General features: G+C 40.9%; 1 protein-coding gene across 3 annotated transcripts; it reads right to left on the bottom strand.

Annotated features, from left to right (window-relative positions):
- Positions 1-6,047: 6,047 nt before the first annotated feature.
- On the bottom strand, positions 6,048-11,337 carry LOC307154180 (uncharacterized protein). Of its 3 annotated transcripts, XM_079898946.1 has the most exons (4): positions 10,480-11,337; positions 7,229-8,264; positions 6,634-6,654; positions 6,048-6,260 (listed from the first exon to the last, which is right to left on the bottom strand). In XM_079898946.1, the coding sequence occupies exons 1-2, from the start codon at positions 11,228-11,230 to the stop codon at positions 7,798-7,800; spliced, it is 1,218 nt and encodes a 405-aa protein (XP_079755072.1). In that variant the 5' UTR covers positions 11,231-11,337; the 3' UTR covers positions 6,048-6,260; positions 6,634-6,654; positions 7,229-7,797. The 3 variants fall into 3 exon arrangements, with proteins under 3 accessions (XP_079755072.1, XP_079755071.1, XP_079755073.1); XM_079898945.1 differs by lacking the exon at positions 6,634-6,654; XM_079898947.1 differs by lacking the exon at positions 6,634-6,654 and having other exon boundaries at positions 10,546-11,337.
- Between the last annotated feature and the right edge of the window lie 2,858 nt (positions 11,338-14,195).

Raw genomic sequence — 14,195 nt, 5'->3', positions numbered from 1 at the left:
GGATCTTAGTAAACATCTAAGATTTTAATAATTAAATGCTTTTCAAATGTGTTTTTTGGATGAGGGACAGCAGTTTGCACCAATTCTGTAGAATGGCCCTTATACGTTTTGGCCATTCATTTACACAACAACGTGGTGCCTGAAAACGCAAACGTTTGAAAATTGGTTTCAAAGTGCAAGTTTTTGAAAATGGTCTTCTTGTAAACAACAAAGGCTGAATCTGAAATCGCCCACTAAACCCTCATTCACTATTCCCTACGTTAGTCCACTAATACTGTTCATTTGAAGGAGTGAATGAAAACAAGTGAGTGAATTCGGACAGCCATTGAGCGTACATCAGTTGTACACTTGTTATTGCAGTGCAATGTGGGATTGAACAAGTGCACTCAATAATGTCCACTATGGTTTCGGACACCATTACAAAAGGCTGTCCCCTCAAATAACAATCTATTTGAGGGTATAGGGGGCGATTTCGGATTCAGCCAAAAAGGCAATCATGCACATGCGTATTACATATTCTGTCTATTCACCTTATTTTTAACGGAAATACGGACGCAGCCAGTTGACGGTATTTTGTGCGAGACTTCCGGTCAGGCACTTCCGGTCACTGGCGCGCTAAGTCACTTTTCACCATAGCGGTTAATCAAACAAGTGTTCGTAACAACTAACTCATCATTATGGCTTCGGGGAAGACCGGGATTGTTTGTGCAGTTAGAGGTTGTCATAATAACTGGTACAAAAGAAAGGTTTACTTGGAGCAGGAGTGTTTTAATCATCGAAATCATTTACATTTTAATTATCAGGCGCCCTATGACCAGAGACACACTGCGTGGCGTTTCTGTTGCGTGGCGTTTTACATGTCTTTGCACACCAGAAACGTCTGACGCGGCACTGCTAGGTGACATATGATAAGCCTCATTCATTGGTGATTATATTCGACATGGGGAGAGAGTTGTGGAAGGCCTATACTTAATGTTAAACATAAATATATAGCAGCAAAGACAACGTCGGCAGTATTGACGGCAAAATAGGCTACAGAATATTTCGTTCTGGTGCAATATTAGAAAATCGATTTTTTTTTTCATTGCATTTATATCTGCATTTGTCAAAACCTAAACTTTCAAACATCAAAATGTAATTTATTAATATGTATTAATATGTATTCATGTCAAAATGACATACAAACATCTTTTCCTATTCTATTTTGCCTGGAAACGCTTCCAAAACGCTTGCGTGTCGCGTGAAAAATTAGGCGTCGATTCTATTTATAGCATGCACGCGTTTTCCGCGCCTGTGAGACGCGCGTGTCATGCAGGCAGTGTGCACGTTCTAACCTGTTAACATGGGAGCCGAAATAAAAACGGACACGCCACGCAGCCAGTGTGTCGCCGGCCTGAGGTATCCCTTCGCCTGTGGTTAAAAGCTTTACATTTGAAGAAACCACCGAAACGACCGTATGTTTGTTCTTTTCATTTCTTGAACACCTACAGAAGACACCAGAAAAGTGGTTGGGCTATGAAGTCTCAATAAAAACCATGACAAAAACTCCAAGGAGAAACAAAATCATTAACCCCTGTATAAAATCTAGTGATCATGGCATAATGGCATGATCATGGCATTTATTTTGTATTTACACTTATTTATAGCCATCTACTTATTGCTATCCTTTGCTTTGGTTGCACTCTGATGGCATTAATACATTTGACATGACAAAATACGTCCATAGATATATTATTAGTCTAGCGTTGGCTCGACCGTGTTTAGGGCGGTGCTGAAGGCGCCGGCGAAGTTTTGGCACTCTGCCAGCTAGATGCATGAGTGTTTTCAACCAGGTCCGGTACCCTAACTGAGTGAGTGGCTTTAGTTCTTTGTAGTATTCATCTGCTACGGCATGTGTAACATTTTTCTGTCAACTCTGCATAATCCTTTGCGATCGATATCGTTATTTAGCCCAGGGAAGCGAGGAAACGGAAGTGCCGCACAAAAACCGGATATTGGACCCATGTTTACTTCCGCGTTCGAAAATAAGGGGTGTTTCTCAATATGCATTCTTCAGCGATCTTGCGTCCTTGTGTTCTCGTTTTACGTCATCATTAACTGTCGAAGTTCAGACCCAATTCTCAAGAACGCAAGTACAGAGGACGCATGAAAGAACCCGGATGTGTTCTTGATACCGAGGATGCATCGAATGCAGACTTGAGCTAGTACTCGCCTGGTGTCCCAGAAGTCATTGCGGCCGGTTCCGAGTTCGTTCTTCCAAGGAAGCTTGGCAAGACCGGTCTCCACGAGAACACAAGTCCGTTCTCTGCGTTCTTGGAATTGAGAAACAGCCAAGGTGAATAGTGTTTCATCACCTTCGAATGGCCTGGCAGCAGAATACAGCGTTTTTAGTCGTTTTCACGGATCCGTGTGAATGGATCGTTTTGACAATGGTGTCATCTGTACACAAAAAACTCAAAGGAAAACTTCTCTGTTTTAAGCATATCGTTGTTGTGTAAACATACCCTTAATCTGAAGTTAAACCTGCCTCGTGGTATGAATAATTTAACCCTCAGACGGTCTTCGTTTCGGAGTCACATCCTGGGCCTTCCCGGTCAGAAGTGACCGGAGGCCTAAAAATGAAACTTCCTCCATCCCAGTAAAACCAATGCAATTTATTTTTGTTCTATAATATTTATTCTTTTTAATTTTGTATTTTGAGATCATTTTATTTAATTTATTAATATTTATGCAATATTTATGGTCTATTTTTGCCATTGAAATTAATTAAAAAAATTATATAAATATATGTATTTTTTTATTTTTTATTTGTGCAGTATTTTAGTTTAATATAGAGTCTAGGCCTTCAAAAAAAAAAATGTTTGAAGCAGATTAGCACCATCTGGTGAGAGTATGGAGAGAAAGCGTAGAACCATGGTGTAACCACTAGATGGCATCTACAGTTCTCTATGGAGAGGCATGTGAATTCCCCAGCTGTTTATGGACACATTTACTATTTTTTTTTTACAGAATTTGTAACAAAAAATGCAATTCATTCAATTATAACACTTTATGTAAAAATTTTTTTTTTTTTTTTTTTTTTGTCAATTTCCCATTCATTTTCTATGAGGGTCATTTTTGACCGAAGACCACAAGTGTGACTATTTTTTTTACGACCACTTAGCATGCTCGAATCATGACCTCAATTTTTTTTGTGTGTGCACATACCTAATGCCATAAATGTCACCAAGTTTCGTAACATTCTGATGAAGCTGTGATTTTTAAAAATTCAAAACAGATTTTTTGTAATCAAAATTTATTGGTGTTTATGTGTATAAAAGTGTGTGTGTATGTGTGTGTGTGTGGGTGGGTGTGTCTTTTTTGTACTCTTGATGTTGTAGAGTGTCACCCCTTTACAGCGGTGTACTTTTTTTTAGGATTGAGGCCGATTTGTAGATTGTACACACACAAATCCATTTTCCTTTCCTATCAGAGTGCGTATTGCGAGTGCTTGGTTATAAATAGAACGAGGAATCAGTTTACTGTCGGGGATTTGTCGCGTTGTGCTTCCGGCGTCAAGTGTAGACACGGTGTAAAGACTTTATGAATATATCTTCAATACCATCATCAGTTCTCTACTTTCTACACTTGTTTTCTATTGTATCTATGACAAAACCTTAACCAGAGATGCCGTTTTATTTGACATCACAACAAAACCACAATCAAATCAAGTCCAACAAGTCCAAATGTAACAAAACATCCGTGTAAAGTACATATTTCATCCAGTATCATAAAACTATAGTTTTTAACATGCTAAAGTGAGCTAATTTTAACCTGTTAAATTATAAAAGCATTTTGTTCAGGAACAGACTCGCACACACTTTACACATAAACTTTTTAGGCCTTTACAAATATAAACTTTGCATTAAAAACAACACTCATGTAGGGTACAAATCAATCAATCATCATATAAGCCTAGGCCAATTACATATTGTAATGTAAGAACATCATAAGTTTCACCTGAGAGGATTCATTGCGCAAGAGCATCTTTTTGATATGAGCTCGCCAGACTTTGAAATACATGCTCGCTTGGCACAGATGTTGCCATTATGGCCAAGTATTTTTTTGTCAGAGTCTGCAAGTTAGGGAACTTTTGTCCCTGTTCTTGCCAAAAGTCCAATGTTGAAGACATTCTGCCTACCTTTGACTGTGAAAGGTACAATTTCACTTCAGCGAAGATATCCATGTTGGTGTTTATTTGCTGTCTCTCCTGAGAGAGAGACAGAGACAGAGACAGAGAATAGTGGTGCCTTTTCTCTATGGAACATAAGTAAAAGACACTGATAGCCTCAGTCTCCATACTGTATGTGTTTGTTTTTTAAAAAGCAGTGCAAGTAAGAAAAAATCTTGCCTACTAAATCTCTGAATGTGGGAAGGAGAAAAAGAAAAACTTTCAACCATTTTCTCATTTATTAACAGTAGGGGTGTGACGAGACACAAATTCACAAAATTCATGACCGGAAAAAGTCTGCAGGTGCATTTTGAAATGTTTTAACTAATCATATTGTAATGAATGTAATTTCAGTTCTAGTTTTTAAATATGAATTATCATATGCATTGAAAGACAACAATACTCAAGCACTGTAAAAGGTTTTGCCACAAACTCAGCTGACTGGCTTCTCTCCTGTATGATTTCACAGTCTCTTCAGACCTTACTGTACATTCATTATGAGCTTCCAGAACTTCTGATTGAGGCTGTGTGTGTGTGAGACCACCTAACTGAACTCCTTTCCACAAATTGAATATAGAAATAAAAACATTTTTTTCTTAGTCTTGTTAAGTGTAAACAATAAGTGCAACCATAATCAAAGTACTCTCTCAATATTCAAACTGCAAAAAGAGAGCAGATCTAAGAGGTGGTCACATCTACACAGCCCAGCCTGAGATAGGTTTGATATTAGGAGACAGGCAATTGTATGTAGCCTAATTTACATGCATCAGGGAGCTCGCATTTTACTTTTGCTTTTGAATACGCAATTGCACATACTCCGTGTAAAGGGTGCAGCGGTGGTGAGTGTGCATTCTACAAGATAAGACATTTATCAGACGCTTAGGCTCTGTTGCGCAATGAATCCTCCACCATGGTCTTGTCAATCATCTCGCCTTACTCTCATCATGTGATCAGTGAACTGTGATTCCTGCTGCACTGTGTGCGAATCTGGATGAGCAGAACAGACGTGCACAATAGTTTACAATTGAAGGGGATGTTATCCAATTGTATAAAATGTTTTTTATTTCTATAAAAAAAATGTATCAAAGAAGAAAGAAAAAAATATCGGTATTGGTGGATGAATGGCACAACAATGGGCCTCAGGATCTCGTCACGGTATCTCTGTGCATTCAAAATGCCATCAATAAAATGCACCTCTCCAAATGAGGTGCTGGATGTGAAAAGTTGCGCTTGGACTTAAGCCAAATCCGTATGTTCGTTTGGTGGGAAGCTAGTTATTTTACTTTAAAGTTTTAAATATGAATATTTTTCTTACACAAATTCATCGCTTCGCCTCAGAAGATCTTTCTTAACCCCCCAGAGCCGTGTGGAGTTCTTTTATGATGGATGTACTCACTTTTTTGAGCTTCAATCTGTTGGTTGCAATCCACTGCCATTATAAAGCTTGGAAGAGCAAGGATATTTTTTTGTATAACTCCGATTGTATTCGTCTGAAAGAGGAAAGTCAAATACACCTAGGATGGCTTGAGGGTGAGTAAATCATGCTGTAATTTTAAAGTGAACTACTTGAATAACAAATAATTGATCAGTCAAGTCACCTTCATTTATAGTATATAGCGCTTTTAACAATATAGATTGTTTCAAAGCAGCTTTACAGTGATAATGGGAAATTAAAGTAACAGAGATTGTTTTGGCTTTACAGCAGCTCTAGAATAAAGTTATTGTCCAGCTAAAGTTAGTTTTGATTGATTCACTTCCTTTGCAACGATCATTAGTTCTACCAGAAAGACTCGGGAGACTAAATACTGTGACAATTAACCATTTATTAGCAACCCAGCAAGCAATAAAGTTCTTTGGCGTAGGCCCCGTCCGTAGCTCGCAATCTGAGGGTCCGGACTCTGCATATCCTGCCTGAAGATCAAGGCAGGGGCGCAGCCGACCCCCGTGAGGTATGGAAGGGACCATCCTGGTGGTGGTGGTGAGGAGGATGGAGGGAAGGATTCAATTTGGAGGAGGTGGGGAGGATGGTGGTGAATTGAAGCGTCAGCATCTGCGAACTCAAACATGAGTAAGTACCAATCTTATATACCACAAGTGTTGGAATGTGATTGGATAGATAAAAAGTAGAGTGACGTAACAATTAAGTCTTCCTGGCAGAACTTAATGCTAGAGCTTTCATTTCTACCAGAAAGACTCGGGAGACTAAATACTGTGACAATTAACCATTTATTAGCGACCCAGCAAGCAATAAAGTTCTTTGGCGTAGGCCCCGTCCGTAGCTCGCAATCTGAGGGTCCGGACTCTGCATATCCTGCCTGAAGATCAAGGCAGGGGCGCAGCCGACCCCCAAAGAATAAGTGGAAGAATGCTTCCACCTGGACGGAGCCTACCAAACCCCAAAACAAAAAATAAAGTATACCCACCAGTCTTGTGTCCTGAAGTTCCTAGAAAATAGAAGAACAAGAGTTAACTTGATAAGCGTGAACATGGAACGCCACGTGGCTGATAGCTATTTTTTAAAAACAGAGACAAAGCCGCAGGGCCACACAGCCTACTAGACCACAGAGACAAGGCCGCAGGGCCACACGATCTGTTAGACCACAGAGACAAGGCCGCAGGGCCACACGGTCTGTTAGACCACAGAGACAAGGCCGCAGGGCCACACGGTCTGCTAGACCACAGAGACAAGGCCGCAGGGCCACACGGTCTGCTAGACCACAGAGACAAGGCCGCAGGGCCACACGGCCTTTTAGACCACAAAGACAAGGCCGCAGGGCCACACGGTCTGTTAGACCACAGAGACAAGGCCGCAGGGCCACACGGTCTGCTAGACCACAGAGACAAGGCCGCAGGGCCACACGGCCTTTTAGACCACAAAGACAAGGCCGCAGGGCCACACGGTCTGTTAGACCACAGAGACAAGGCCGCAGGGCCACACAGATTTAAAGACCACATATAAAAAAATTTTTTTTTTTTTTTTTTATATAACCCACCACCAGTAGTTGCGTAGGAATTTACCTGGACCATTATTGGAGAGCTTGCTGAGCTTCGAGGATGATTCTTGGATCAGGTCTAATATATGACTCGAATGCAGAGGAAGACCATCTGCCCAGGATCTTGATGGCTGCAGTAGATATGCCACGTTCAGCTGCTGTAGTGGCTGCCCCGATTCTGAAGGAATGCCCAGTATACTGGGAGGGAGATAGGCTGCAGCTTTTGAGGACAGAAACTAGGTGATTCCTAAACCAGGCTTTAGAAAGGGGTGCTCCGTTAAGTAGGATAAATAGAGGGGAAAGTTCTGAAGATCTCTGGCGAATTTTAAGAAATTTAAGCATAGATGAGAAGGGGCAGAAATTGTTGTTAATTTTAGAAATTGTTAGAGTAACACCAAAACCTTCAGAATCACTCTTAGAGTGCTTGAGAAAAAGTGTAAAGAAATTAGGTGAAAAGCGTAAATCAGAAAAAGAAAGACCATGGGCAGGATTGAAATGATTGGTTGCTGAAGTAAATTCCCCCGGACGCATAAATCCGTAAAAAGCAGTTAGAAACACGGCTTCTAATAAAATATTAGTATACGTAGAAAAAAGTCAGTTACGTAATGAAGTGATTAATCTTTGCAATAAGGGCAAAGTAATTGGCAATCGTTTGTCTGGAGAATTACTAGAGGATTTACTTATACCTTTGAGCAAAAGCCGAATAGAAGTAGCAGAGAAAAGACTTGGATAATCGGGATTAAAATATTTTGCGTAGAATTGAATGCCTGCGAGTAATCTGCGAATAGAAGAAGGTTTAAGATTGCGTTTTTCGAAATTAAAAACGAGAAAGGAACAGACAGTTGTTAGCAAAATGGGAAATAAAGGAATCTGAAAAGAAAAGCAAAACATTAAAAAAGAAGACCAAGCGGAAGTATAAGCTTTAAAAGTAGAAGGAGCTACTCCTTTAGACATATATTGTCTCGCTGAAGTAACTAAGTCGTCTAATTTAACATTGCTGCCGATAGGTGAGGGCAAGGTGTGGGGTCCGTATTGGCTGAAGGGCAAAGCCGTCTGAAGGTCTGAAAACGAAAACGAGAAAGTGCGTCAGCAATAACATTGGAATGTCCGGGTATATGAACAGCCTTAATGATGAAATTGAAAACGACTGATTGCCAGATAAGGCGTCTCACAAAAGGCATAATCGTCTGGCAAGATGATCTGCCTTTATTAATGATGGCAACAACGGCTTCGTTATCGCAGAACATCATAATGCGTTTCCTTGACCACGCTGGACCCCAAATTACGCTTGCTATAACGAGTGGATAAAGCTCGTAGAGCGCGGAAAATACTGAGCCAGAAGTAGATGCGGGAAATGCGATTGGCCATTTCTCTGCGAACCACTGACCTTGAAAGAAACCCCCGAATCCGATGGACGGGGCAGCGTCAGTAAATAGATGTAAATCTGCTGATGATTCGAAAGCATCATTATAAAAAAAAGAAATGCCGTTCCAATCATTTATCAAACGAGTCCAAAATTTTATATCGGACAAACATCCTTCGTCTAACTGAATCGAATCACTTAGGTTTTGCGTAGAATGAGCCAGTGTTAGCAAGCGAGAAATAAAAGCCCTTCATTGTGGAATTATACTCATGGCGAAATTTAAGTGGCCGAGCAGGGAAAGTATGTCACGTTTAGAAACGACACGTAAGGAGGAAAAAAGTTCCAGAAAGGATCTGATCCTTAGGAGTTTTTCGTGAGGAAGAGAAGCTTGCATTTTGACCGTATCGAGAGAAATGCCTAGAAATTCGAGCGAAGTAGAGGGGCCCAATGTTTTTTCTGCAGAGAGGGGAACGCCAACATCACTAAATACTTGTTTAAGTATGTCGAGAGTGGGAGATTGAGAGTTTGGAAAATCGATCAACAAAAAATCGTCCAGTAAATGCAAAACGAAGGGAAGTTTACAGACGTTCAGTAGGATCCAGCACAAAGCTTCGGAGAGACTGTTGAATATGTGAGGGCTACTTCTACACCCGAACGTGAGTCTTACAGCGAAATAGAATTTTGAAGCCCATTTAACTCCAAAAAGATGCCAGTCAGAAGGGTGGATTGGCATGGTTTTGAAAGCGTCTGTAATGTCAGCCTTAGCTAACCAAGCACCTTGGCCAGCTAACTTGATTAACTGAATTGCATTGTCAACCGAAGCATAGTGTAGAGAGAAAGGAGTTAGAGGAATACATTCATTAACGCTTGCAACGTTAGAGGAATGAGGAGATGACATGTCAAATATGAGCCGTTTTTTGCCAGAATATTTACGCGTTGCTATCCCGATAGAATTGATCCGAAAAGGAGAGAAAGGAGGAGAAGCGAAAGGGCCAATAACATATCTTTTATTAACCTCTTTCTCTAATAGTGCTGAAACCACGTCGGGTTCATTTCTGGCTGATTGCAAATTTTTTGCAACAAAAGAGGCAGAGAGGTGTGAAAGAACTCCCACCCGAAACCCTTGGGACAAGCCGGTGATTAAATAATCCACAAAAACCGGATCAGGGTGAGAAGAAAGGTAACTTGAAAGGTTCGGGATATTGATAGGAGTAGATGGGTGACTATTCAGAATTTTTTCTGTATTGGGGCTTTCCCTTTGGATGCAGGTCTGTACCGGCGTGGACAGACAGATTTCGGGTGCGGATTCTTGCAAGAACTACAAATGTGAGCAAATTTACAATTAGGATATGTACAAACAGATTCATTAAATCTAGAACATACAGGAACACCATTGAAAAGTGGAATATGGCGACCTCTGCTGCTTGAAGGGGTTCTTACGTTTTCAGCACCACGGACAGTAGCCAGATCATTGTTTGCGAATGCTTTGGGGCAAAATGAAGCCGAATGACTGTGCGCGCTGCAAATAGCGCAAGCCAAGATTTTTTGGCCGCCGAAAAGCAGTTCAGTGTCTGTAACTGACCAGTCTAGTCTTGAATTAAAGAGTGCGACGAAGGAAGCAGATTTAGCAGAAAAGGACTTGTGATATTCGTAAAACAACGTGCCCCCATATCTTTGGCTGAAATCCGCGATCATTGACAAGTATAGATCTAGCTCTTCCCTTCTCTCTGGATAACTCTGGCACAAAATGTCTCTGTAGATGCTGAAAGCGATTACAAATTCTCCAAATGAGAGATTGCGTTGAAGGCGAGGATCAGAGGTTTTAAGAAGGACTGCCACGTCACCACAGTCAACCATTTTCCTGTCGGCAGCGGGTGAAGGAAGCAGTAAAGTAGCCAAATTAACATCCTTACCTTGGATGATGTTGTTTCTTAGGTGAGGTGACACCGTAACAGCGGCTGGTGAAACAAAACGCCTACCAAAATTTTGAGCAGAAGCCGCTGTGGATAAGTTGAAGTTTGAGGAAACCGTTGGTGCAGAAACGTCTTGAAAAGGCGTCTGAGTAGGCAAAGTAGAAGATGTAGAAGGCTCGTTCAAGGGGTTGCTTAATCCTGAAGAGAGAGAATAGAACTGTGGAATCACTGAAGGGATCGTGGCCGGGTTTGTGCTGAGGTTAGAAATCGTGAAAGAATGTTCAAGAGATGACATTTTGGATTCCAATCCTTTGACCGTTTGAGCAAGGCTTTGCACTGTGGAAATAAGCTGATAATTCGTGTCTGAAGTTTCAACGATCTGCGGAGAAGATGGTAGCCGAGCAGGTATTGCTGATCTTTTTGCTGGATGAGGTGAGGATGATTTAGCTGATCTTTTCTTGCCGGTTGGTTTAGGTTGAGCTGCCGAAGTTGAAGCTTTTGATGAAATAGAGGCAGGTGGTGTGCCCAAGGTGTTCTGGGCCAAAAGGTGTAGATCTTCTTTAGAGAGACCTTGGCTAGTTGGTATGCCGGCTTCCTCAAGGGCTTTAATTGTATCCTCAGAAGACCATTGTGCCCACGGAGAAATACGGCTCTGAATGCGTGAGCTGCGGCGTGCAGCGGGGGGAGATGGTGCGACGAATTCATCGTCAGAGTCAGAGTAGTCGCAAACAAATTGCGTGTCTTTAGACATATTTTTGGTCGGCAACTGACGCGAGCAAACTGAATTGAAGCGTCAGCATCTGCGAACTCAAACATGAGTAAGTACCGATCTTATATACCACAAGTGTTGGAATGTGATTGGATAGATAAAAAGTAGAGTGACGTAACAATTAAGTCTTCCTGGCAGAACTTAATGCTAGAGCTTTCATTTATTACCTTACACGTCAAGTCAAGTCAAGTCATCTTCATTTATATAGCGCTTTTAACAATGTAGATTGTTTCAAAGCAGCTTTACAGAGATAAACGTATAATTTATGGTAACAGAGATTGTTTTGGCTTTATAGCGGTTCTTTAGTAAAGTTATTTTCCAGCTAAGGTTAGTTATGATTGATTCGCTTCCGTCGCAACAATCATTTGTTATTAAATTAGGGGCCGCTAAGACGACCCAATTCTCTCTATATAGACTTTAAACGCGAACCTGTGAGAAACGCTGATGGCGTTCATATGCGCATTAAGAATTGGTTCTATAGTTATGTGCGTTTGAATATATGTACGCAGGTTTGTAATTCCCTACAAACCAAGCCTAAACAAAGTACTGGTGTTTCCTTATAATTTTTGATACAGAATTTATTTTATTTTATCAATTTGGGGTAGATACGCGAATTGAGTTTCCCGACAACGCTTTATCTGTAGAGTGGTAAAGGGATCCTCCATAGGGAGAGACTAGTTGGCACTTCAGCACTGCGTTGTCATCGGGTCCAGGCGCAGGTCCTTCATCAGATCTGGATACGGCCTGGTTCCGGCAGGCTGTGGGAAAACCTTGGGATAAACAAAGACACTAAAATTAGCGTAGATGCCATTCTTCTTATGATGTAACGAGTACATCAGGATTTATGGGAAGTGTTCCCGGTTCCAGCTGACCTAATCTATGCAGCCTAATATTGAATCTAAAGTCTATAATGTATTATGTGAAAGCTAGGTCAAAGAGATGTGTTTTTAATCTAGCTTTGAACTGACAGAGTGTGTCTGCTTCCCGGACAATGGTAGGAAGATTGTTCCAAAGTTTTGGTGCTAAATAGGAGAAGGATCTACCGCCAGCAGTCGATTTTGATATTCTAGGTATTATCAACTGGCTAATACTATGAAAGACTGTGAAAGACTATAATGTGAAAGACTATAATGCGTTAAGAGCTCGCTCAAGTACTGCGGAGCTAAACCATTTAGTGCTTTGTAAGTCATCAGCAATATTTTAAAATTGATGCGATGTTTAATAGGGAGCCAGTGCAGTTTTGACAGAACCGGGCTAATATGGTCATACTTCCTGGTTCTGGTAAGAACTCGAGCTGCTGCGTTTTGAACTAGCTGTAGTTTGTTTATTAAGCGTGCAGGGCAACCACCCAGTAGAGCATTACAATAATCTAGCCTTGAGGTCATGAACGCATGAACTAATTGTTCCGCATTTGTCAATGAGAGCATATGACGTAATTTAGATATATTTTTAAGATGGAAAAATGCAGTTTTACAGATACTAGACACGTGACTTTCAAATGAAAGATTGGTATCAAAGAGCACACCCAGGTTCCTAACCGACGACGAAGACTTAACAGAGCAGCCATCAAGTGTTAGACAGTATTCTAGGTTATTACGTGAGGAAGTTTTTTGTCCAATAATTAGAAACTCTGTTTTTTCAGAATTTAGAAGTAGGAAATTACGAGTCATACAATTTTTTATATCCGCTATGCATTCCGTTAATTTTGTGAATTGGTAAGTTTCGTTAGGTTTTGAAGAAATATAGAGCTGAGTATCTTCGGCATAACAGTGAAAGCTAATTCCATGTTTCCTAATGATATCTCCTAATGGTAGCATGTACAGAGTGAAAAGCAGCGGTCCTAGTACTGAGCCTTGTGGTACGCCATACTGAACTTGTGATCGGTGAGACATCTCTTCATTTACTGCTACACTGTAAAACCCATTATAATCCGCCATCTGCGTCCAACAAAGCAGTCAGGAGAGTTAGTAGATTAACGTTGGAGGATTTGAACTCGAATAATGGCGTGTGTACTGACGTCTTTTCGTGGTTAAAACAACATTCCTTCTGATGTTCATTAATGTTTATTTGATGCTATAAATTAACTAGAAGGAAGAGATGATTGGTTCACGAGCAGCTTTAACTGAGGCTCTACAGCGATCTGTCATACACATTAAAGGAGAACATTTTTTTGTACATTTGGAGTGCTGTCAATACAGAGAACAACGACAAAAATCGGTGTTGCCTACACCGAGTTATTCTATTTTTAAAATTTGCACCCTGTTGTGCAGGGTGTAGTCGATTGCCGAGTTCACGCGCGTGATCATAGGTAACTAAACCTATGCGCATGAACTCGGCAATCGACTACTTTGGACTTCAACCGAAAACAGGATGTAAACACAGGTATTTGCGCTGGCTTAAATAACATCATTTTTATACATATCTTTCACATCTTCTGCAGTCAGATTCACTCGTGTTCACTCTGAAGGAATCCCTCACATTTTCTGTGCACTTGTAATGACACATCAAGGATGTTAAGAGGCTAAAAGCAGGTTTAAAACTTGCCCCATTGAAGTCAACAGGGTGCAAATTTTAAAAATAGAATAACTCGCCGTAGGCAACACCGATTTTTGTCGTTGTCCTCTGTATTGACAGCACTCCAAATGTACAAAAAAATGAGCTCAATGTTAAAATTGACCGGAGTTCTCCTTTAAAGAGCCACAAAACGGCAGGGACGGACTGGGGCTAAAAAACAGCCCTGGACTTTCTCCCAAATAGGCCCATCATCCGGCCATTTGCCCCTAGCTGTGTGCGACAGACACTATAGCCAGGATGTCCTGATACTATAGCCTATGCCACAATACTGTAGCCTATCAGACAAGGTACAGTATTCACAGCAAGTAACATCTCAAAACCAATGATGATAATTGGGGTTGTGTTTATTAATGAAGCCTCAGCCTTCAAATAA

The sequence above is a fragment of the Squalius cephalus genome (genome assembly GCF_949319135.1).
Source record: "Squalius cephalus genome assembly, contig: scaffold_57, whole genome shotgun sequence".
Lineage (NCBI taxonomy): Eukaryota > Metazoa > Chordata > Actinopteri > Cypriniformes > Leuciscidae > Squalius > Squalius cephalus.
Note: the sequence above shows the minus strand (reverse complement) of the source record. Positions and strands in the feature narration are given on the sequence as shown.

Coding starts and splice junctions, on each gene's coding strand:
- LOC307154180 (XM_079898946.1), bottom strand. CDS start 11,230: ATGTCTAAAGACACGCAATTTGTTTGCGACTACTCTGACTCTGACGAT. Junction 8,265..10,479: donor AAGAAACAACATCATCCAAG/GTAAGGATGTTA, acceptor TTTCGTTTTCAG/ACCTTCAGACGGCTTTGCCC.